Genomic DNA, 25,777 nt, shown 5'->3' on the forward strand with positions numbered 1-25,777 from the left:
CCAATGTACGTGGCTGGGCAGACTTTGCAGGGTATTTCATAGACCCCTTGGTTTTCCAACTGGATTTTATCCTTGGGGTTTCTGAGGATATTGGCTATTTTTTGGTTGGCGCAAAAGGCTGTTTTGATATTGTGTTTATGGAGGATTTTGCTAATTTTATCTGTAGTGCCCTTGATATAAGGAAGGAGGGCCATGCCATTGTTTTCTTCTGTGTCTTGGTTTTTGGGGGGTGTTTCTTTTTGGATTAGCTTCGTAACCCTGTTTTGCTGGTATCCATTGGCAATTAACACATTTGAGAGATTCTGTAACTCAGTTGTCAAGTGGTCTTTGTCAGCCAGGCGTTTGGTTCTGGAGATGAGAGTCTTGGCTACGGAGTTTATTTGTGCAGGGTGGTGGTGTGATTGTGCATGTAAGTAGCGGTTGGTGTGTGTGTTTTTCCGGTAGATAGTGTGTCCTAGGGAGCCATCAGGTTTTTTGTAGATTAGGACGTCAAGGAAGGGAAGTTGGTTGTTGGCTTCTATTTCCATAGTGAATTGTATTTTGGGGTGTAGGCTGTTGAGATGTGTGAGGAAGCTGTCCAGTTTTTCCTTCCCGTGTGGCCAAATTACAAAGGTGTCGTCAACATATCTGAGCCAAAGTTTGGGTTTGTGTTCTGACTTGTCTAAAGCATTGGTTTCAAAGTGTTCCATGTACAGGTTTGCGATGACCGGTGAGAGGGGTGATCCCATAGGTGCTCCTTCTATCTGTTTGTATCTTTGTCCATTGTCCTTCTATCTGTTTGTATCTTTGTCCATGGCATGGCCCTCCTTCCTTATATCAAGGGCACTACAGATAAAATTAGCAAAATCCTCCATAAACACAATATCAAAACAGCCTTTTGCGCCAACCAAAAAATAGCCAATATCCTCAGAAACCCCAAGGATAAAATCCAGTTGGAAAACCAAGGGGTCTATGAAATACCCTGCAAAGTCTGCCCAGCCACGTACATTGGACAAACAAACAGACGAATAAATGCACGTATCGCAGAACACAAGAATGCCGTCAAAAAAGAAGAAAAAACTTCCTCTCTTTTCCAACACATGAAAGAAACAGGACACGAAATTAATTTTGCAGATTCCAAATTGCTCTCTAACATGGAACATCACCACAAAAGAATAATCATGGAAGCCATCGAGATAGAGAAACACCCTCACAACATGAACAAGCGTGACGACACATCCCGCTTGCCAGACATCTGGAAATTAGCCCTCCCCACAAAAACTGACACCAGATCCAGAGGCACACAGAACGCCATCACCAATCAACCACACCAGACCCAAACCCAGACCCTCTCCACAGATAAATTACAGACACCATCCAGTAGCCAAACCATGGTGGCACCTCCGGATGCTGCACCCCCCTGCAATCCCTACACAGATCTGGCTGGCACAGGCCACAAAACCACAGCTCGCCCCTATACCCGAAGCCAAGCCAGAGCACAACTAAATGCAGTACAGCCATCTTCTCAGAAAAACTCTTCACAAAGTTCAAGAGGTCAAGACACAAAGGCTTTAGCAACTAATCCACACCTAATGACCCACCTAAGTGGTACTCAGGATATCACTCAAGAAATCACTCAAGATATCCCTCAAGCAATTAAGGAACAAAAGAAGAAAAGGCACACTAGCCTGGGAACTTCCTCTCGGCCCAGAACATTGGAGGCTATACACCACACCTCCTCAACAGTATTTATAGGAACTCAAACACTGAGATCCTGCTCTGTTCCAGTAACAAGAAGCCGAAAGCACCAGCCTGAAGATGACGAGTGAGACCTCGTCGAAACGTCGCCTAGACACCCCAACTTTTACACGGGAAGACACCCGAGGACACCAAAACCTGCATTCCTGTACCCGTGAAAATCTACGAAAGCATATATATATATATATATATATATATATATATATATATATATATAACAACTCAAATATGAAACAAAACAGTAAGGTGGAGAATGCAATAAAACCATCTGCATATAATGACAAAGGGATACATAGGTAAACAGGTACATTGTGGAGTACAAAGAAGTAACTTAATAATTAAACTAAAAATAATACTGCCCTGTCTTATTTTATTGCAGATAAAGGTAATTCTTGTTCGTCCTGGTTAAATTGCAGATGACGGGTTTCTCCAGTGGATATTTGAGGTTCAAAAGCAGGCGTATTATTCCGGCTCTGCATCATTTTTGTTAATAAAGGAAATAAATTCTTGCCAAGTTTTATCAAATAAACACATGGCTTTATGATTTCTTGAAGTTCTCAACAGGTTAAATTCACCATAATACCAAGGCTCAAGATATCTTTTTTCCCCACCAGAGTTCGGCGGTATAGAAATTTAATAAATAATAATAAAAGTAATGGTTAAACCAGCTGCTTCTTTCCAGTGCTGTGGAATTACAAGGTTTGCTGCCACCAGCATGTATTGGTTTGTGAGCAACCCCATTTTCTCCACAAAACAATGAAAGAAGACAGAGTTGTAGACCTTTCACAACTAGATACTAAATTATCAGGTTGATTTCAGCTATTATGTCATCCCAATGCATTTCAACCAAAGGACACCCCAAGAATAGAAGAAAATATTATCCATTAAAACACTTTCCCCCATATCTGGGGTGCAACCACCACCTGCAACTGTTTTAAAAGAGTTTCCCCCCACACCATTAAAGAGACAAGAGATCAGCAACCAACATTTGAATTTCTCCCTGGCACAAGATATGTTTCATAGGAATTTTGTTCCCATTTTTTATATACCTTGTCTTTCACTTGACCACATTCAGAGCCTACCCACATGATATTCTGTAAGTCAACAGACCTTATGGATAGGTGAGTGTGAGGGTCCTGTTGGGTCAGCTGACCTGAGTCACAAAGTGCTACTGTTGCAATGCAGCTATGACAACATCACAGTTGCTTTGCACACTGTTAACCACACGTACCATGCAACCACTAGTTTTGCACTTTGCACAGTTCCCTCACCTGGATTTTTCTTCTTCTTCCCATCAGGTACCTGCCTCCTTTGTGACTTGTCACAGTAAGAATGAACAGACCACAACAAATCTGATCTGTGCTACCCTTTGTCAAGTTGAAAGAGAAATAATGCAATGGCTGAGATTCATCCCATGAAAACTTAAGTACCAGCTCTGTAATTTATTGTATGAATCAGAAATAGCCAAGTTACAACTGAATCGCACCAGATTATGAGAAACAAATTGAGATCAAGGTAATTCAGTATTTCTCTTTTTATCATAGTGCATTCCATGGCTGCAGTGAAAATTAGATTCCAAGTGTTAAAAATAATGCAACCATTACATTTACACACTGAATAATAAGGATCCTGAAATAGGTTTTGTTGAACACGGCATGCCCTTGTTACAGCAAAACAGATGCGTGGGCATGGAGACAGACTCTACAAACATATCTCACACTGCATAGGGCATGCAGGAACGATGTTTCGATACTGCTGGTGGGAGAATAGAATTTGATTCGTACTAGATGGTGTCTCTCTGGGCACCCAAGCCTGGAAATGTTTTTTTTTTTTTCCCTTTAAAGGAAAGTGTGGGGAGGGAAGAGAAGAGAAAGAAACAGCCAACACATCCCCTGAGGAGGAAGAAGTGATTAGCATTCATCAATAGCAATCTCTCTGAGTGATGGAAAATGGTGCTGACAGGCTCCAAAGGGAACGGCGCCAACTCTACTTCACCAGAAGCGAGGAAAGGAGTGATAATGCAGAAGCACTGAGGGTGGAGGTGAAAATAGGCACCAGAAAACAAGGGACGTCCAATTTCCATTTGCTTTTCAAAATTATCAGCACTTGTTGGGATAGATGCCTTCAGTCAGAGAAGTCCAGCACTTATGAACACAGGAAGCTGCCTTGACCCATTGCATTGACCCATCTAGCCTAGTACTGCCTACACTGGCTGGCAGCAGCTGCCCTGGTTTTCAGGCAGGAGTCTTTTCCTGGCCCAACCTGGCAATGGCCCTCTCTTCAGAGGTGCTGGCCAGGCTTCATCCCAGCCTGAAAATTCACAGGGCACTTTCGCTTGCAAAGCTTAAAGCAGTTTGCAATGCAAATGTAAACAGTAAATGCCTCTGTTTTGCGGCAATTCTGCTCTGTTGCAAGTAGAGCAAGAGAGACTCAAAGCCAGCTTATGCCTCATGGTTCAAAAATAATGTTGTATTTTCTCCTGGAAGTCCTTAGCTCTAGGCTCAATGTTTATTGGCAGGAATGGACCAGTCATTAGGAGGGGTGAAGCCACCACTTTAGGCCCACCTCACTGGCAGCAGAGGTGCCAGCACCAATTTCTGGTGAGATCTCACCAAAAGAGCATGGAAATCTGCAAGAACTCCCTGGAAATTGGCACTGATGCTGGTGGCAGAGGCAGTGGGGCAGTCAGCGTAAGTGGCTGAGGTGGCGGCATCAGGGGATGACAGCATTTCCTATTTGGCCTCAAGCATTGAAATGGGTCACATTGCTCCAGTTTTTTTTGGTAAGGCAAGATCACTCTGCACATGCTTAGTGTCTCTGACTTTACCATCATTTGACTTTTGCATGGAATAACTAACTGACATTCAGAAAACAGGTCCCAAGGCTAAACAATAAAAAGCCCTGGGCTTAAAACCCAGGTCTTGGGGCTGTGCAGATTTGGCACAGATTGTGTCCATTCCATAGAGGCTCCTACTAGCTGTTTTGCAAATTGCAGCATGTGAACAGTGCATACAGAAACACTGGGAGCAATCAAAACTGAATAATGCATTGATCCTTCCAAACCCCTAATTTATCTACTAACACTGGCCCCCAGAATACTGGACTTCAGGAGCCTCTCAAGCACCCAATGGGTATGGTGGGGAGAGTCATATTTACTTAGAAAAGGCAGGGCTTGCCAAACAAACAAAAAAAAATTCTTATGCTGACTCTGACCTCAGGGACTCCATTAAAAATGGATGCAGTCATTCTCCCATCCCTGGAGACCCAGAAACCTTCCCATGCACTAGAGACAGCCCTAAATCTTAAAGGTTTTTTTTCCCTTTTTCTTTTTTAACGTGCATGCCTTAAACCCAATAACTTGTCCAGTGTGTGTGGAGTGTATATCAATGCTGAAACTCTGTCACCACACAGAAATGGACTCTTCTTCCACAAGGAGGTAGTGACAATGATCAATCAATCCACCAGACAAGCTTCCATATATGAGCAGATCCCTATAAAGAGTCCCTATTATGTCCCTGCATTCATCATATAGATTTAAACTGTTAGTCCTCAACCCCAAGAGAAGCTAAACTTCAATGTGTTGAAGAGTCTTGGGGCACCTTAGAGAATAACATGGCTATTGTATAAACGATAGTCCACTTCGTCAGATGCATTAAATACTATCCTGAATAGCAGAGGGGTGTGTGTGTGTGTGTGTGTGTGTGTGTGTGTGTGTGTGAATACTGGAATCTGCCTTTATACTGTGCCAGACCATAGGTCAATCTAACTCAGTACACTAACTGGCAACAGTTTTTGTCCTCCAGTCCTGCCCAGAGACACTGCGGATGGAGACTGGGTCTGTCTGTCTGGAAAGCAGATGTTCTACCAAAGAGCCACAGCCCTACATGATTTGCAGGGGAGCTTTCAGAATGAAAAGTACAAAGAATTATGATAGCCTTATTAACGCTTAACCAAGCTTCTTCTTCGTCTTTCTTTTCTCTTCTTTTTTTATGCAAGAAACTAACAAGACTACCCCTCTGGAAATGTAAACCTAAGCATGTGTAACTGCATTTGATCAGATCAATCAATGCTTTCTATGCTTTTGTCATCTTCCCTGCAACTAAAATTTAGTTTGCAAAGTCTTTAGGCAGGGACTTAACTTTTACTTGAATGTAAAGTACACTATTGACACTATATAGGCAATATTGATGCTACACTAGTCTTAGACAAACGCTTAACCAAGCTCTGATTTGCTGTGTATTTTTACTGGGTATTTCCTGCACTGAATTTAAAGCGGTATCTTTTTAGGTTCTTTACCCTGAAGTAATCACAGTCATTTCAAAAGAAACAGTAAATGGCTTGAGGGCAGCAGCCAACTTCTCTCTCTCTCTCTCTCTCTCTCTCTCTTTCTTTGGTTGCAAAATAGCTGAAATTATATATGCTGCGTTTCTTTTCCTCCTTTTTTTTTTTGCAACGATTGGCAGAAAAAAGCAACAGAAATGGTGAGAAGAGCATCCCTTCACTTCTTTATTTGCACACAAGTTGACAGATGTGCATTGATTATTCTGTCATTAGCTCCTGAAACAACAACACACAGATTTTTAATTCATGCAAATACATACTCGGTTTAGCTTTTCTTCAGCAACCACATATGATTGGGGGGGGGGGGGAGAGACATCCTTCCCCTCCCCCAGTTACAATGCATAACATCTGATTTCAGAGAAAGGATAGTTTCAGTTTACTCTCTGTAGAAATATGCATCAAGGAAGTAAGCATCCGTGGGCAGGGCAGAGGAACACTAAAAAGCAAATATCCACACTAATAACTTTTCTTCATAATTTAGCAAACAAACAAGAAGGGGGAAATGTGATATTAAGCAGAAGGCATGAAAAGATACACAGGTTTTGTTCACGACGGCTTACCTGATACCGGTGAATAATCACACAAGTTCAAATGATGTGAGAAAGTGTGTTCTCCATCATGGAGAGCACGTGTTGCAGTGGGTGGGGGGCAACCAAGACATCCCTCTGTTGCTGGGCAGGGTGGTATAGATGGCCACGAATCTGATTGGGTACCCCTCAGAAATTGGGGAAAATTTGGTGTAGCAATTTTATGAGTGACTGTTGAGGGGCTATTTATTCCCTGCGCGCAGTGTTGGGCTTCCTCTTTTCGCTGTGCGCATTGTATCACCCACCCACCCTCCCTATATTTAGGGTTGTTTGCATTGACCTTGCTGTGCCTGTCATGGGGTCATCTGCTTTTGGGGCAGAGGCCTGGTAGGAATTTTGTCCATTTGGCTGATTAGTGTGTGCCATTTGGCTTTTGCCTACTGCGTAGCAAATCGTCACAACTTGTAAGGTTGTGGTTAGGCATTGGTTAATTTGGTTGGTGCAGGGGGTATGGTTGGCTGTGCCGCCCCCCCCCCCCCAATGCTGCTGCTGCAAGGGTATTCCATTAAAGGAATCCAGAGGCTCGCCATGCTCTTGTCCAAACCCCTGTCAAGGGGCTTGGGCCACGCAAGAGCCCCTGGGAGCATTTGGGGAGAGGTGTGAGCCTGGCGCCCAGCTCTACGCTCTCCACCCAAATGTTTTCCCTTACTGACTTTCGCAGGTTTGCGGGTGTCAGTTCTGTTCCTACCTCTAAGTGGGAACAGATAGTCATGAACCAATGCCTAAGCAACCACTCACATGCTGTAATCAATAAAGTTGTGCCCAAAATTTATGCCAAAAACCTTAAACAAAAATTCTGTGTGAACTGTGTCTTTATTTGAAGGTGGCTGTGGGGTCCTCAACACGAAACAAGTTTAAATGTTCCACTGGTAAACAATGACAGGCCAGAGGCACAGCGTGCAGAAGGTCTCAGGTTCAATCCTCAACTATAGGAAGGCTGTGACACCCATAATTTATACAGTCATACCTCGGGTTACAGATGCTTCAGGTTGCGTTTATTTGGGTTACGGACCGCCAAAACCCGGAAGTACCGGAACAGGTTACTTCTGGGTTTCGGTGGTCGCGCATGCGCAGAAGCACAGAATCGGGCTTTGAGCATGTGCAGAAGCGCTGAATTGCAACCCGCGAGTGCACAGACATGGGTTGCAAAAGCTGCGGGTTGTGAACGTACATTCCATACGGATCACGCTCGCAACCCAAGCGTCCACTGTACTATGTTCACCAAATTGTTTACATATATATATATATATATATATATATATATATATATATATATATGCAGGTTTTGGTGTCCTCGGGTGTCTTCTCGTGTAAAAGATGGGGTGTCTAGGCGACGTTTCGACGAGGTCTCACTCGTCATCTTCAGGCTGGTGTTTTCGGCTTCTTGTTACTGGAACAGAGCAGGGTCTCAGTGTTTGAGTTCCTATAAATACTGTTGAGGTGTGGTGTATAGCCTCCAATGTTCTTGGGCAGAGAGGAAGTTCCCAGGCTAGTGTGCCTTTTCTTCTTTTGTTCCTTAATTACTTGAGGGATATCTTGAGTGATTTCTTGAGTGATATCCTGAGTACCACTTAGGTGGGTCATTAGGTGTGGATTAGTTGCTAAAGCCTTTGTGTCTTGACCTCTTGAACTTTGTGAAGAGTTTTTCTGAGAAGATGGGTGTACTACATTTAGTTGTGCTCTGGCTTGGCTTCGTGTATAGGGGCGAGCTGTGGTTTTGTGGCCTGTGCCAGCCAGATCTGTGTAGGGATTGCAGGGGGGTGCAGCATCCGGAGGTGCCACCATGGTTTGGCTACTGGATGGTGTCTGTAATTTATCTGTGGAGAGGGTCTGGGTTTGGGTCTGGTGTGGTTGATTGGTGATGGCGTTCTGTGTGCCTCTGGCTCTGGTGTCAGTTTTTGTGGGGAGGGCTAATTTCCAGATGTCTGGCAAGCGGGATGTGTCGTCACGCTTGTTCATGTTGTGAGGGTGTTTCTCTATCTCGATGGCTTCCATGATTATTCTCTTGTGGTGATGTTCCATGTTAAAGAGCAATTTGGAATCTGCAAACTGACACCAGAGCCAGAGGCACACAGAACGCCATCACCAATCAACCACACCAGACCCAAACCCAGACCCTCTCCACAGATAAATTACAGACACCATCCAGTAGCCAAACCATGGTGGCACCTCCGGATGCTGCACCCCCCTGCAATCCCTACACAGATCTGGCTGGCACAGGCCACAAAACCACAGCTCGCCCCTATACACGAAGCCAAGCCAGAGCACAACTAAGTGCATCTTCTCAGAAAAACTCTTCACAAAGTTCAAGAGGTCAAGACACAAAGGCTTTAGCAACTAATCCACACCTAATGACCCACCTAAGTGGTACTCAGGATATCACTCAAGAAATCACTCAAGATATCCCTCAAGTAATTAAGGAACAAAAGAAGAAAAGGCACACTAGCCTGGGAACTTCCTCTCTGCCCAAGAACATTGGAGGCTATACACCACACCTCAACAGTATTTATAGGAACTCAAACACTGAGACCCTGCTCTGTTCCAGTAACAAGAAGCCGAAAACACCAGCCTGAAGATGACGAGTGAGACCTCGTCGAAACGTCGCCTAGACACCCCATCTTTTACACGGGAAGACACCCGAGGACACCAAAACCTGCATTCCTGTACCCGTGAAAATCTACGAAAGCATATATATATATATTTTGATAATAGGTTAAATGTTTATTGTCAGATGCCTTGGACAGAGTTTGCTGTTCACAAGCAGCATATAAATAAATAAACTGGACATTTTAAAACAGAGTGGTAGAAGACAGAGGCTGCATTTGAATGTGACGTTTATTACATTAGTTTTACCAGTTATAATGCAAGTGCTTCTGTCTTGATTTCTTTTTGCTCTGCAGTGCCTATTGTGTTATGGAACCATGGCTTTTCAATCAATGAACTGCTATGTCACACTAAATTGTGTGTGTGTGTGTGTGTCGGGGGTGGGGAAAGGACTGGGTACCAGGTTAGCAACCAAAATTTTGATACATGGGTGGTTAGGGAAACCATTTCAAAAAGTAAAATTCCTGACACCTGCATATTTGTTGACCCTTTGCGGGGGGACGGACCCAAATTACTCCCCCCCCATAGTGTTTTTTAAGTTTTCCCATCATCTGGGTTTTCCCTGACATTTTGCCAATTCCCCCCATCACCACTTTTACACGAGAAAACCAGGACATGTCAGGAATTTTCCTGACATATAGCAAGCTGAAACATCATGAAAATTTCCAAGTTAATGGGGTTAAAACGTCTGTGTTTTTTCCTGAAAACATTTAACAAGAATTGAGAGTTAAACTGCTGTTAGATTCCACTGGATTTCCAGAAGGAGTTTTTGCACCATGTGAGAGATCAGATGAAACACACCAATCAACAAGTAAGGAAATACTGGAAAGACAGAATGATGCGCCATCAGAATGCAGACAGAGTGAAGGCCAACTGGAACTCCTAAGGAATGGAGTTTAAATGTGGCCTGAGAGAAAACTCTCTGCTGTATTCGAGGCAATTCTGCTTCAGTCATACCACAGCATGCATGTTAGAGAGGGTGGAGAAATAGGTTTGGTCCACTTTTTGGAGAAGACCAACCAGATCCTCTCAGACTTATCTGTGGATTGAAATGCAACTCCCAGTCACATTGCACATATGGATGAATGACTATGCATCTACATCAGTTTGTGATTTAAAGTAAGAAGAAGAAAAAACCCAGGGATACATTTTTTGCATGCATTTTTGCCTACTATACACATTTTTTTGCCAAGCAATTTCCCCTGATTTAATGCATTTTTATCTGGTTTTCATTATATATGCATTGGTATGAACAGTTTAGCCCTTCATATGCATTTATGAACACATTACTGAGCAAAAGAGCTGCAGTGCAAAGTGTGGATACGTGCAAATTTTGAAAGAAGGCTGTGTTTCAGTTCACATATTGTTTTGGAAAATTATTGCTTGCCCTTAAATGCAGGCTGAACTGAATTTCCCCCAAATCCCTAATTACACACTTATCCAGAGTTTGTGATGCACTGCCAAACAAACTCTCCTTTTTACATGTGTTTCAAGTCTTTTCAATATTAAATGAGCATTTGTGGGTGGAGTTTTTTTGCACACCAATACTGCACACAAAAAATGTGCATTTTATAAGGAAATGCATTGAAGTGCATGTATAAAACAGTGGATTTTGGATTTAAAAGTGTTCATAAAATGCATACAACTTAAACATGGGTCTTTCATGCACTCTTTTACAATATCTGCATAAAATGGGATTGAAAAGACCTATGATTGAGTGCCAGCAAGGCTGAAACTGGAAACAGTTTTCTCACTCCCCAATTACTGCTACATCAAGTGATGGACCATCACAGATGACACATCCTAGTCACAGCTTCCTTATTATCAATAATATTCACATTAACCCTGACACACATCACTTTCCGGTGGAGACAAGCTGCAAGCCATGCAATAGTTAAGTAATACCTAGTGAGATACATGCATTTGATAATGAGCTGCTGGATGTACAGCTGAACCCAAAACAATACTGTTCAGTGCTTAACTAGCATTGAAACAGGATGTTACACATTCACATACTGATATCTTGTAGATATCAGTACCTTTTGGATTTAAAACAAACGTTTTGGCTTGTTTTAAAATCAGGTTTTCCATATTCGCCATTTCAAATTCAAAATATTGAAAAAGGGTTAGCAACTCCATTATACTTACACAGAGACAATGTGGTACATTAACAACAAAAGGGTTTTAAGCAAAAGAAAGAAATCCCCTGTGGCTTTTATACATATTTACCTGTTCATTTGTAATGGATCCAAAGGTCCTTTTCGGAGCTGTTTTAGGCTGTCATGTAAACACAAAAATGAGAAATTTTCTTTAAATGCTTTTCAATGCATTAGATAGACAGATAGATAGATAGATGATAGATAGATGATAGATAGATTCACAGTCAAACACTTAACCTTGACAATCAAAATCACTCTTCCATCACTCCTATATAGCTTTGCTGAGGCAGAAGCCTGGGCTTGCAATACCTTCCTGTAGGATATAGCACTTCAATTTAATGAGCATTTGCACCTGTGGTGGTAGAGCAATACTCAACACCCTGAAAAAGAAGAAAGAAACTCAAGCAGAAATACATGCAGGGTTGAATTCAGATGCCCATTCTTGTGTACAATGGAATCACTGTTTTGGGGTCGGGACAATGAGTCTGGACATTTCTTCTTAGTTATCTCACACATAAATCCCTGACTGCTGGAGTTGGGCTGAAATTTCTCAGACTTTCTGATAAATTTGTCTTCTATTTTTTCTGTGAATGACTTCAATAATTTACTCCCTCTCACCACACCAAAAAAGATGGGCATTCAACTGAATATTCATCAAATACTCTTCACAATTGGTTGTTGGCGCTGCCATCCCCATATCAGTGTTCCAGAACTACACTAAAACTAGGGCACTGTGGGAAGACCCAAAATGGTCACCTGGCTGCCACCAACACAGATATGTTGTTACCACCATTGCTAATTGTAGCAGCAGTATTGCGGGGGGGGGGGCTGCTAATGGTGATCACTCTGCCCCAAGAAACTGCCAGATAATTTTACTCCCAAAGTGAGTATCTGGTGAAATGGTTTCCTAGATTTTGCCACCGATGGAGAGAATGTAAACATTTTTTTATTTTATTTTTTTGTGGGGGAGTGAGGGCATTTAGATCCAGACCTTATTTGTTTATTTCATGCGTTCATTCAGTAATAATACCCAATGAAAATAATACATCCTATGAATAACCCAATTCTACCTGGCAATAAAGTATAAACATGCCAAAACACAGTGCGAGTTCAGTGCGAGTTCTGTATTATTTTATTGCTGTAGTTTGGAATTGTGTGTGCTTTCTTTTAAATGACTGTAAATTGCCTTGAGACATATGTGGAGGATGATTCATAAATAATAATAAATAAACAAACAAACAATAAACCAGCATAGAAAGTGGAGTACATAATTATAAACGATAATGCAGATAATAAAACACCCACAAGATGCAACAATAATTAAAAGGTGCAAAAATAAAACAATTTGGGAAGGTTTGGGAGGAAAGAAAGGTTTTCAGCTAACCTTGAAAACATAGCAATTTTGGGGCGTGTTTCACTTCAAAGGGAAAAGGATTTGATAGAACTGATGCCACAACTCTAAACTCACATTGTGAAATCAAAGTAAGCTTTACCCCAAGAGTGAGTGGCACAATTAACATCAACCTTACAACTTGCCTCCCCTGCCCCATACAGTTTTACATACAAAGTTTTCTGAGTATAATAACATACCTACTACTCGTTTTAAAGTAGGATGGAGCTGGCCATACATAAACATGGTGGGAGGACATGTTCCGTGTTGACTCATGAGATGTTCATTTAAAGTGGTTGGTTACATCAAGGACCGGTTGGGGATTTAAGCTGCCAACTGTTACATCAATAGACTGTGATGAGTCTATCAGGATGTGACTGTCCCAGTGAAATAACTGAAACAAGCCCAGTTTTCAATATATACAATTGCTTATTCAGTATTTAGCATGAAAAAGCACATGAAATATCAACAGCAATGTGTCATGTGTAGAAATGTTCCTTAAAGAGCAGAACTGATATGAAATGCCAGCATCTGTATCCTGCAATGCATCCCACAAGTATAGAATTCTCAGAGTTTCATGGAATTAAGCATTAATACCTTAAGATGATATACCTTGGGACACAACATAAAATATAGAGGTGATTTTTTAGTATGATTGCCACTTTTGTCAATTTTTTCAACTAGCCAGTAGACTGCACCAAACACATTTAAAATTTTCGAACACATGGTAACTAAAACCTAATGCAGGAAGAGTTTGTTGGCCTTTGGCGAAGTGATTTCAATCAGTTTAAGCACCTTATACTCTCTGCTAGATGGATACCAGTTTCTTTACCTAATGACTCCGTTAAGACTGCAAACTATTGCCCACTCCATTGGGCAAACCCTATTAATCTTTGTCAAATTCTCCTTCCAAGTAAAACACACAGGATCAGGTTTGATGAAGACACATGCATCAAGCAAACACCCTACCTGTGAGTACATGAGCTGTAGCACACACAAATTCTGCACTGCAAGTGAATATTAAGAGTATGCATATTTAGTGATATATGACTGTATCTTGAAGGTTTCATGGCAACTGGTTGTGCTCATATTGCCTTATGTAATTGTGTGAGGCAGGTAGCTGCTATAGTTATTTGTTCTTATTAATTACCCACTAACAGCAATTGAAAAGACAACATTAAAAACTGTTCTAAAAAAAATTACAATTACAAAAAATATACATTTTAAAATATATATTTCACAGATCAGAGATCAAGATATAAGAACATTCACAAAGAACTGAAAAATGAAATTGCCAGATGCACTCCTATGAGAGGAAGCTCTTTACCAAAATGGCTGTCACAGAGCAGGTGCTCTCTCACAGGTCATCCCCACCCTGAGCTTCTGAGGTTGATGGAACTATGAAGAAGGTCCCTCCTACAATCATAACACTGTTCTGTAGAGAAGCAGGCAGGTGGTCTTTCAGACATTTGGGTCATGGGCTGTTTAGGGTTTTCAACACTAATGTCAGCTCCTTGAACTAGGATCAAAAACAAACCAGTAAACCAGATGTTAACTGGCAGAATTTCCCTCTCCTGTTCCCCTCCCCACCCCACCCCAAAAAGGAACTGAATTACTTTGCAGCCAATGCATTTCAAGCCTTACATTAGTGCCTCTCAGGTTGAACCCCCTATTCACTTCTTTCAACCGTGGAGGTGTTAAACAACAGCAGCAGAACTACCAAAGCTTGAAACATATTTCAGTCATCACCACTCAGTTCATCTTGCAGGTTTCCCATGAAAAGTACTGCATTTGTTTAACTGTTAACGAGGTTTTGCACATTTTTAAGTGTCAGGGAACTGCCATCAGTGCCGGAGGGAGAGAGCAAGCTCCAAAGGGATCCCAGAGAGCGTCCCGGGAGTGGGAGAGGCAGCCCATCTTCTGGGGAAGGGAATCAGCGTAGCTCCAGTGGAGAAGGGGGGCAGATGGGGGAATCGGTGAGGCAGTCCCATGACTCCTTGCCGGGGACCAGCGGGGAGAGGAAGGGTCCTCCACTGCCTACGCCCTCCTTGCGCAGAAGGCTTCCGTGCAGGGAGAGTAGGAGGAGACTGGGCGTCAAAGAACTTCTTTGCTGGAAGAAGTTTAAGAAATGCCCACTGACGGATTCTGCCAGCGATTGAGGCAGACACGGGTGAGTGGCTGTCCGGACAGGAAAGGTTCACTCAGGCAACCCAGCCAGGTGTTGGCACAGGCTTACGCACGAGCAACCCCTAGAACCATTACATTAAGGATGAGGAGGCTGGGCAAAGAGCTGGGTTTGGAGTCGAAGGAGTCTTTGAAATGATAAAGCTAAGGGCAGGGTCAGCCCTATCATTAAGTAGAGTGAGGCAGATGCTGGATAGTGTGGAGCAGCACCAAAAAGTTGGAGAACAGAGCTATATGTGCCACATGGCCTGACCAGCACCCTTCCCTTAAGGCAGTAAAGATTCAACTACCACTCTGGTCAGGTTTGAGAAATGCAAGGATGTGCCTTAGACAAAGTCAGACCTTTGGTCCAACTACCTCTGTGTTTTCTCCACTGACTGGCAACTGCTCCCCAGGAATCCTTCTCTAACCTATATAGAGATGTCTTGGGACCTTCTGGATTCCACTGAGCTACGTCCGCTCCTTATGGCTATACATATAATTGGGAGGGGGCACCATACTGGAATAAAGGAAGCTGATTCAGTCCATTGTTCTACACTGACTGACAGTTGTCCAGAGATGTCAGGGATGAGCTATGGACCTTCCCTGTAGCATAAATATGTAGCACACTCTTTGGAGACCAGCACAAGCCATCAGAATACCTGGGAGACCATATCTGAATGAACAAAGAAACGTGTCTTATAGTGAGTCAGGCCAGTGGTCCTCCTAGCTCAGAATTGTCTATGCTGATTGGCAAAGCTTTCAGGAATTCAGAAAGGGAGTCTCTCCCAACCCTATCTGAAGATGCTGGATATTGAACCTGGGACCTACTGCAGTGCTCTACCACCGCAAAGTGTTGTAGATGTGCAACATGTTGGGCTGCCCCTGCAAGTAAGGATTTCCTGGATGCCTCGGTTCTCCATATAACATACAGATCTAAAGAGTCCCCCTGCTCACAAGGACAGCTTTTCAGGCTGCAGTGAGGAACGGGAGGTTGGAAAAGTCCTATTCCATGAGCAGCTCTTTACTCAAAGTACTCAGAACCCTGTATCATTGTTATTTCTGATAAATATCCAAGCAATTCTTGTCCCCATGTGCTATGTATTTCAGTGGAATACATGTAAGGGCAAAATCCAAGATCAAACAACAACTCCCAGCATAATTCATAGAATACTTGAACCTGGCAAGGTTCCCTACCCCCGATTTTGTTAACAGAAACACACCCTTTACTGCCCCCCACCCCAAATTAAAGGGATGAATGCAAATTGTGTGGTTTTTTATAGGTGCTAGCAAACTACTGCCTGGAACAGATAAATGTGAACACATTCAGAACTACAGTAGCGTGAATGTTGCAGCAGTAATAAAGGATGCAGGTCCTCCATCTGCTGTCATATACCCGGTGTGTAATTCAGATTTTCATGCATTCTGAAAGATGAGGCCACATTACACTGCTTTCCCACTTAAAGCAGCACAGAATGATGCTCTTTGCACTGTATCGAGGCAGGCATCTTAATAAATGTACAGCGCTGGAGTTTTAATATTAATATTTAGCGTGCACATTTCAAATATTCAAAATGCTGCATGCGCTGGATACATAACTGCCGCTTGATTTATGTTAACCTTTTTTGGTAGGGCTTTTGTTTTCCTGTACAAATTTAAGCCCATTATATCGCTATGACATCCTCTCAGAAACTCTCACAGCTAGGAGTGGACACACAGCATATTTGCAGTCTATGACACTTTTGCTTGTGTTCCCGTGTAAAAATGATTAAGGTACTGGAGCAAGGAAAGATTACGTTTGGGGCTTCTTTGGTTTAGGGAGAGGACACAACAGAGCTTTATATATAAGTATGCATAACATGGAGAAAGTGTATTCAGAGAAGTGTTTCTCCATCTTTCATAATACGAGAACTGGGGGTGTTACAGTGAAACTGAAGACTTGGGAGATTCAGGTCAGAGAAAAGAAAGCAGATCATGCAGTATACAGTCAAGCTGTGCACTCCCTTCCATCAGGAGGCAGTGATGGACAACAGCTTAGACTGCTTCAAAAGACAATTAGGAAATAAATAATGGTGGGTAAAGTTATCAGTGGTGTGGCATTTGCCTCCTAGGTGGGTCATAAGGAAAGGGTTAAAATGGGTGTGATGTGATTGGCCAGTGAAAATGCAAGGAGTAAAAGTTAGAGTGGGAGGTTTTGAAAGTCAGCTGAGGTTTGGGAGTTGAGAGTTGAGGTTTGGGAGTTGAAGAGGGAAGAGGGAGGAATAGGCAGTAGGTTGGTCAAGTTGTATTGTGAGAGAGTGAGAGGAATTGTTAGGTTGAGTCAGAGAGATAGTTGGAATAATCAGTTTGGAGTTGTTAGGAACTAAGATTAAGAAACTGACAAGAGAAAAATAAACTGAAACCATACACTTGTTCCTGCATTTAAGAATAAACTTGATTATTTGTTTATGTTAACAACTGTCTAGACTCCGTGTGTCCCCATGAGAAGCGGGGTGGTGGCAGCGAAGAAAGCTAACCGCAGTGGTGGCACAGGGTCAATAGACCTTGAAACGTCCGGGGGCCCTGTGTGTGATCGCCACATGTGGCTACTATCCACAATGGCTACATCCGCCCCTCCACTGTCAGAGGCAGCATGGCCCTGCACACCAATTGCTGGGAATCACAGGTGGAGACAAAGCTGCTGCGCTCACAACCTGCTTGTTGGCTTCCCATAGGCATCTGGTTGGCTATTGAGAGAAGAGGATGCTGGACTAGATGGGCCATTGGCCTCATCCAGCAGGACTTTTTTACATTGCTAAATGTCCTAGGCATCTCTGCTTAAAGAAACGCAGGAGGAGGATATAAAAGACTTCTGCCCAGGACCATGGGGAGACAATGAAGTAAGAGTAGGCAAAACTGGGTTATGTCAACCAATGCTTTGACCTAGTATATTGGTGTGCACCGATTAGTCCAATTTGATGGCCTATAAACCTGGCAAAATCGGGAGCCATGGCTTTGTAACTCCTACCCTTGCTATACTTTGGAAGCTGATTTCTCATTTCTTGGTCAATTAAAAAGAAACAAAAAACCTCCACAGTAGAATGCAGATAGATGAATTAAGGAAGCAAATTCTTATCTCCATCGCACATGATTAGATCTGCTGAGAGACATTTACACAAACCACAGAGAACAGGAGACTGATTCTGTATGTGAAGGACAGATTAGGATATCGGTTATGACTGTGCTTTGCTCTAAATACGCCAGTTTCTCTACAGCCTGAAGGAAGATTCCAGAAACATTAACTGTCCCAGAAAAGAAAGAAAAACCAAACCCTTTCCCCTCAGTTTGTACAATGCTGTTATGATGGAAATGGGGGGGGGGGGCAGAATATTTACTCTGGCATATTATACAAATCCCACAGCCATGGGGTTGAAGCACTATTGACACATTTCAGTACACGTTGGATTGTTGCTTCTATGCAAGCAAGGCCACATGGTCTGGGAGTGATAATAAAGCCAACACAAATAAGCGCATGGGAGAAAAATAAATAAAACTGGAGGTTCAGCACTAGAGATGTCAGAGAATTCTGTCAGAAACAGAAACAAGAGCAGAAAGTGCCACAAATTGCATGCTCATCTGAAGTCCAGAATGGAAATCACACAAGCTAATGCAAGTGGTAATCGTTATGATGGTTTCTTTAGTCTGTAACTCTTATGCAGATAACTACATTGGGGTTTTCTGCATTGTTTTTGCTATTTCCCATCCTCTGAAACTAATTATGTAATTAATTACATTAATTTCAGCCTTGGGGATAACAAGATGAAAAACATAGGTCTTAGTGGAAGCTGAACTATAGCCGATCAGGAAAAGTGTGGATTGTGACAAACACCAGGACAAGACAGAAATTGCTGCTCCCTTACACCCCTGTTCAGTAAATAGTAACCATCCTGTAACTTATCCACTGGCATGTTTTAATGCCTGTAGTGGGGAATGGGATTTTAGGGATGTTAGAGGGTATTGTTTTCCATTCTGCCCAGCATTTTTTGCAAGCAGAGCTGTCTCTGTTCCACTGCAGTTCATCTTCTTCCAAACGCTAGTAATTCATTATTCATCTTAATGTACACTATTGTGAAATTTTGTAATTCATGTGACTTATTCACATAATTATTTGTGTTAATTATATTGTCATTGCAATATTCTACCCTATTCATTTCAGTGCAAGGAAGCACAATGCAAAAGAGGGAGGGGATGCTACCAATTATATATCATTTACAGACTGAAATCAAATGTGGATCATAATTGCAGAACTGATTTCTGTTCTGGACATGGGATAAATAAGCAAAACATAAGCAATTTCCATTACTACTTCTACTGAAATTCTCCAAGATCTCCAAAACTGTATGGGGGAGTTTGAGCAGTCAGTAAACGGAAGTTTTGGAGTTCTGGATTTTTACTAAATATGGAACCTTTGGGTTATTCCCATAGGAACCACACTGGCCTCAAATATTATTTGTCCCATACATACATTCCCAAAATTTTACAGCTGAATATAGACACAATCTTGAGAGAATCAGAAGGAAAATGCATCTTGACTCTAGTGCATACAGAATATATAAATATCTTAACATCCCTAGGGGAAAGGAGGAGGAGGAGCAAAAGCAATCAATTTCAATGTTCATTTTATATGGTCTAACAGAATCCAAACAAAGTATCAGAAGCCAGATCTTATTGTTGTGTAACACTTCTTTCTAGGAAAAATGATGACAAGTTTGTCTTAATTTAGGTAACATGAATAAACAACAGTACTTTAAAGAAAGAAAGAAAAAAGGATGGAACTCAAATGATCACTATACATAATGAAGCATCAAAGAGAACAGACTCGTCCCAGTATGGCATTATTTCATGTACACAGATTAATGTCAATCTTCCCCCCTCTACACCCCCCATTGCACTCTGTGAAAGAGAAAGAAGTACATCACAGAATGCTGGAACATTCCAGTTTGTGAATAATCTATTATTAGTACTACTACTACTACTACTACTACTACTACTACTACTAAATGTTTAGGGAGGGATATAACCCCCCTCTCTTTCATTTGCGCAAAGTAATTGCTTCGCTTCCCTGCTTTGTGCGTATATGTGTGTTTGGAGTTGTAGAACTATTTGCAAAACAAAATCATGGACATCATAGCAAGCATTTGTGCTTTGCAAATCAAAAAGAGATAGAGGTTTATGCTGAAAGTCCTTGTCCTTGGAGAATCATTTCAACATTGGCAAATACATATATTTAATTGGTTTAGAAAGGAATCATCAGATGCGCCTAGCTAAACTCTTGACATGTTCCTCAAAAAAATGCCACTCCACTGCCTACTGAAAGATAATAACAACACTTGAAAAGTTATAAATCTGATAAAATTGCCCAGACAAAGCCAGAGTTACCAGGAAATACTAAAAATAGTATCGGTGAGATTGGATTTTAAAACTGATTGAATAAAGGTTGTTTACCAAGCTGATTGCAGAATGCTGGGAACACAAGAGAAACCTCATTTATACAATCATAGAATTGTAGAGTTGGAAGGGAACCCAAAGGTCTTCTAATCCAACCCCCTACAATGCAGGAATCTCAACATGCCGCCTTCCATCCAATTTGAAACCATACTGGACTCTGCTTAGCTTTGCCTTCCTGCATCCCTTCTAGTATCTGATTGATAAAAAGGTCAGCTGGTTGTTCTTTCTATGTCTCATTCAAACTATTGCCCTTAAAATTAATCCTCCTGAAAGAAGCCTAAAATCTGGAATATCAAAAGGGGAATTGATCCCAGAAGTGTTGTTTGCCTTGCAGGATTATATTCAATGATGTTTAACACCCCACCCCACCAAATACCGGTAAGTCAACATGGTATAGCTGACAGAGTGCCATCCTTTGACCAGGAAGAGCTGGGTTCAAATCCTCTTTCAGCAACTAAGCCCTGGTGACCCTGGAATAGGCATTATTACTTGAAGGCATGAACAGATAAGATTCAAAGTATATGTGATTACATCTCCTGATGTTTTAGCTTTAATTTTAAGACTCACTGTGAGGGAAAGGAGAATTGGGTTGAGCTACTGGCTCTGGTGAGAGTTAACTCTTTTTTTCTGCAGTATTTCTCTGTTCTAGATAGCAGCTGGGAGGGAGATAGTCCAACAGAGGCCATGTTCAGAAAGAAGAGTGGCAATAAACAATTGTCTTGTTTTTGGCTTCCCAATTGTCATTTATTTGGGAGAAACAAACCAAAAGCATTATTTTGGTTGCATCACTCTGTGTTCCATGGTTTGTTCCCCTGTGCTATTTGTTTAACTGTGGTTTATGGAGCTGTGTTACATCAAAAAACAAGCCACTGTAAAATAGCATTTCTAAAATTAAAAAGATCTGATCATGCATCTCCCACAACTCATCTATTCTGCCTCCAAACGATTAAAAAATAATAATATGATTTTGGGTTCTGTTCATCCCTACTTGCAAACGAAAGGTCCTGATCTAGTTATGATCATGGACAACTAGCCATGAGTAACAGCAACTAATGGAACTGACTCAGATGTGTTTCCTCCCAAATATCCAAAGACACAGACAAGTCCAATTGAATACTCTGTAAGAGCACCTAGGCGGGGGCGTGCATCCAGATGTTAATTTGTATTGGCAATTTCTGTAGAAGACTGCTTGGGCATGTGGATAGCTCCTGCTGTATTGGGCAAAAATCACCCAGCTGTGTGCTCTCAAATTTTGGGATACATGGAAAGGATGTCACTATATCAAGTTCAATGTATGTGATCAAGAAAGAAAAATTACCACCACCCCCTCTTTAACAGAAGCACCGGGGTGATTTATTGTGACAATACATGAGATTATTGTCACCCTTGTTCATCCACTTTCTCTTTCATCAGCTTATAACCTTCACTGTGGTGTCATGTTGATTTAAGTTGCAATCCTGGGACAGGAGTTGTGTCTTCATTGGTAAACAGTGGCTTTCCCATGCTTAGAAATAATGAACTAAGAGTCACTACGAGTATTTTCCTTCTGCTTCCTTAGAAACTCAAAAGCAGACATGCAAAGAACACCTAATGGGAACTCCCAGAGGTCAGAACATATCCACACCTAAGTCCTTGACTCCAATAAAGGGAATTGGCTAGAAATAAGCCAAGATAAAAGGACGCGGGTGGCGCTGTGGGTAAAACCTCAGCGCCTAGGACTTGCCGATCGCATGGTCGGTGGTTTGAATCCCCGCGGCGGGGTGCGCTCCTGTTGTTCGGTCCCAGCGCCTGCCAACCTAGCAGTTCAAAAGCACCCCCAGGTGCAAGTAGATAAATAGGGACCGCTTACCAGCGGGAAGGTAAATGGCGTTCCGTGTGCTGCACTGTCTCGCGCTGGCTCCCGGCCTATAGAGTGAGATGAGCGCACAACCCTAGAGTCTGGCAAGACTGGCCCGTACGGGCAGGGGTACCTTTACCTTTACCTTTTTAAGCCAAGATAAATCCCACCCATCTACATATAAAGCAATGCCTCAGATTTATTTCTTAGCAAGTCTGAGTTCCGTATAAAAATCAATCAACATGTTGATGTCTTCATTAGTTACTACAGAGGGTTTTAAGGAGGTTGTATTTCTGCAAAAGACTTGAGGGACAAACAGTGGTCCTACTTTTGGAAACCCAGTTTTCCCAAGTTACTTTTAATGTTTGACTGCTGTGTGACCCCCCCCCCCCACAACTACCATTGTGGAAGTCTCTGAGTGGGAAAGGATAAAGCCATTAAGTCTTCTCTGGCTCAGTTTGAAATCCAATCTAGAGAAGAATTATTGGGAGTTTCTCAAACATTTCCAGGCCCATGTCTAGTGAATGTCACCAGAATTTCTAGAAGTGACTCTAAATTAATCAAGTTATTTCAAAACACAGCTGCCTTTCAGTATGTGCATCACGAGGAAAGGATCTGTGCAATGATTTTGAAATCACATGCCTTTTCACTTTTCTTCCTGGAATGTCCTTTACTCGAAATGAGTTGGTGAATTTATCAAGTATTTGTGGCTAAGAAAGCATATTTATTTATTTATTCCTTGAATAACAGCTTATTGAAATGGAAGAACTACCATGCAGCAAATGGGGTCAATTGGCAACAGGCTGTCCTACAATCTCTGCTGGCCACGTACAACTGGAGGCAAATATACCTCTAGTTCAGTGGAGGCACCAGAATAAATTACAGATTTTCTTCCCCAAACCTGTTAGCTATTGATGTCGAATTCATATGATCTCGGAGGGGGAGGCATTTTTCTTCACAAAACTGGGTTGATGGCTTACCTTGTCAGCTCGGTTCCAATCATTATGCAGGAACTACATGTTAATAAGTTTGCTATGTGCAGCAAAGCCCCTCAGCCATTGGATTCATAAGTTCTGTAGCTGCTGACAGGTGTACAGGAACACTGGCTTGACTCACATAGTGAGTGTACTTACACTGGGGTGATTAAAAAGGGAAATCGGTTCAAAATAGGGACTGTGGGAGAAATTCAGCACTTCTTGTTATTGCAGTGGCTCTATATGAGTAGTTTCCTCTACTGAGTCAGAACATCTTGGTATAAACACAGTATTGGCAGCAGAACTCAAGAGTTTCAGTTTCAGAGTGGCATCTTTCCTAGCCTACCTAGAAATGTCAAATATTGAACCAGGGACCTTCTGAATGCAACGTGACTGCTCTACCACTGAGCTACAACCCATTTAATGCCCAGTTAATATGGTTGTTGTGTGGGAATAAGAATGCATTGTCCCTCACTCATTTCATCATCAATCAACACATCTCCATCTCCTGGATTTAGAGAGCCACGAAAAGTTTTAGAAATGTGTAAAGAAAGAAAGATATCTTCATCTTATATCTCTACTCCACATCAGCACTTAGAAGAGGCTTCTCCCCTCCACCTTATCAAATGTTAGGAAGAGAAGCCAAGGAAATAATTTTGCTGTTCTGCTGATCAAGTTAAAAAAAAAAAAAAGTTATCTGCTTAACAAAATGCATGGCTTCTGTAATTTAAAGGGAAATACATGCACAACCAATGAGATTCACCAAATGATATTAATTAAGGCAGATAAAAGCCTCAAACGAGCTTCCCTATCCCCGAGAAGCTCAGCAATTAACTGGGCTACTTTCCCTAATGGGGTTACACATGCATCAACACTGAAGCGAAGCATCCTTTACCTGCAGGCATTAATTCTGTGAAGTCATGAATGAGCTGGGCATGGTTACAACCAGATAGGATTTCCAAAGACTGCACTGAATGCTCAAATTGATTGATTGATTGAATTTATATACTACCCCACACCCAGAGGTCTCAGGGTGGTTCACAAATTAAAACAACAACCCAACCCCTCCCCCCGAAACCCCCAATATTTTAAAAAGGCAGATGATGTCAATAAAATCAACCAAAAGTCTGGTTAAAAGGGAACATTTTTGCCTGGCGCCTAAAGGTGTAAAAGGCAGCAGGTGAACTTCCCTGGGGAGAGCATTCCACAGACAGGAAGTCACTGCAGAAAAGGACCATTCTTGGTTGAAACCCTCTGGACCTCTTGAGGAGGAGGCCCATGAAGAAGGGCCTCAAATCTGTTGTCCTCTCATCACCTGATCTATTTAACAAGTATTGCAAAATTAACGATTTAACAAGTATTGCAGAAGTACTGCAACAAGTACTGCAGATCAGGGATGAGAAAAGCATGGGCCTTCAGGCTTGCAACTCCCATCAGATCCAGCCAGCACTGCCAGTGGTCAGGAATTATGGGAGCTATGTTCCACAGCATCTGGGGGAGTCAAAGACTCCCCATCCCTGCTGCAGATCAAGCAACAAAGAAACAAGAACCTTTAATTCATTACAGAGTAAAAGACAAATCTACCAGCTGGATTTGGTAGATTTGGTGCAATTTGTGGGTGTTGATGTCAATATTTGGAAATAATTCTGCTAAGAGGTTTCCCATGTGAACCAGCAAAGGAAACACACAACCTGCATAATATTAGTACTGGTGTTAAATGTGTGATATTGTGTTTTATAGCGTGCTATAGTATTTATAGTGTTTTAATAGTTTTTATACATGCAAATCACCCTGAGGTTAGTTATGAGAAAGGACTGCCTAGAAATTCATTGAATAAATAAAGTTAAGTATCTTTGAATCTAGCATAGGAGTAACCAATATGGTACTCTCCACATATTCTTAGACTACAGCACCCATTACCTGTGACCAGCATGGCATTGTGATGACGCTGTAGTCCCAAGAACATACAATGCCTACCCCTGGTCTAATACCTTGAAAACGGGAGGTGAAGTGATAGGACAGGCTTCCTCAAACTCGGCCCTCCAGATGTTTTTGGCCTACAACTCCCATGATCCCAGCTAGCAGGACCAGTGGTCAGGGATGATGGGAACTGTAGTCTCAAAATATCTGGAGGGCTGAGGTTGAGAAGCCTGTGATAGGATAATAGAGGATTATGAATCAAACTTTGGTCAGCAAAACTTGACTAATATTTTTTTGGGTGTGTGGGAAATCATAAAGACCTGCAGCCCCCTCAACACTAACAAATGGATTGTGGCATTAGCTATCATAGGCAAAGCATGGTTGTGACAAAGCAGACTACAGAAGAAAGCTCATGCCACTATGCATTTATTTACCAATCTACATTCCAGCCCCTCCTTGCCACCCACATTTGACTTGTGCAAAGCTGTCAGGATTTGAGCACAGGTCATAAACCTATTTACTGGTGACAAATCATACCATCAGCACCCTAACTTGGTTGATTTTCCAGGTACACAACA

General features: G+C 42.0%; 1 protein-coding gene across 4 annotated transcripts in view; it reads right to left on the minus strand.

Annotated features, from left to right (window-relative positions):
• The window catches only part of PCDH11X (protocadherin 11 X-linked), a 738,698-nt gene that overhangs the window by 569,952 nt on the left and 142,969 nt on the right, over positions 1-25,777 (minus strand). For all 4 annotated transcript variants that reach the window (XM_077922718.1, XM_077922719.1, XM_028714630.2 and 1 more), the window contains one exon: positions 11,499-11,546. In XM_077922718.1, coding sequence (XP_077778844.1) covers positions 11,499-11,546 — 48 coding nt within the window. The remainder of the gene's footprint in view (positions 1-11,498; positions 11,547-25,777) is intronic.

Source organism: Podarcis muralis, chromosome Z, assembly GCF_964188315.1.
Source record: "Podarcis muralis chromosome Z, rPodMur119.hap1.1, whole genome shotgun sequence".
Classification (NCBI taxonomy): domain Eukaryota; kingdom Metazoa; phylum Chordata; class Lepidosauria; order Squamata; family Lacertidae; genus Podarcis; species Podarcis muralis.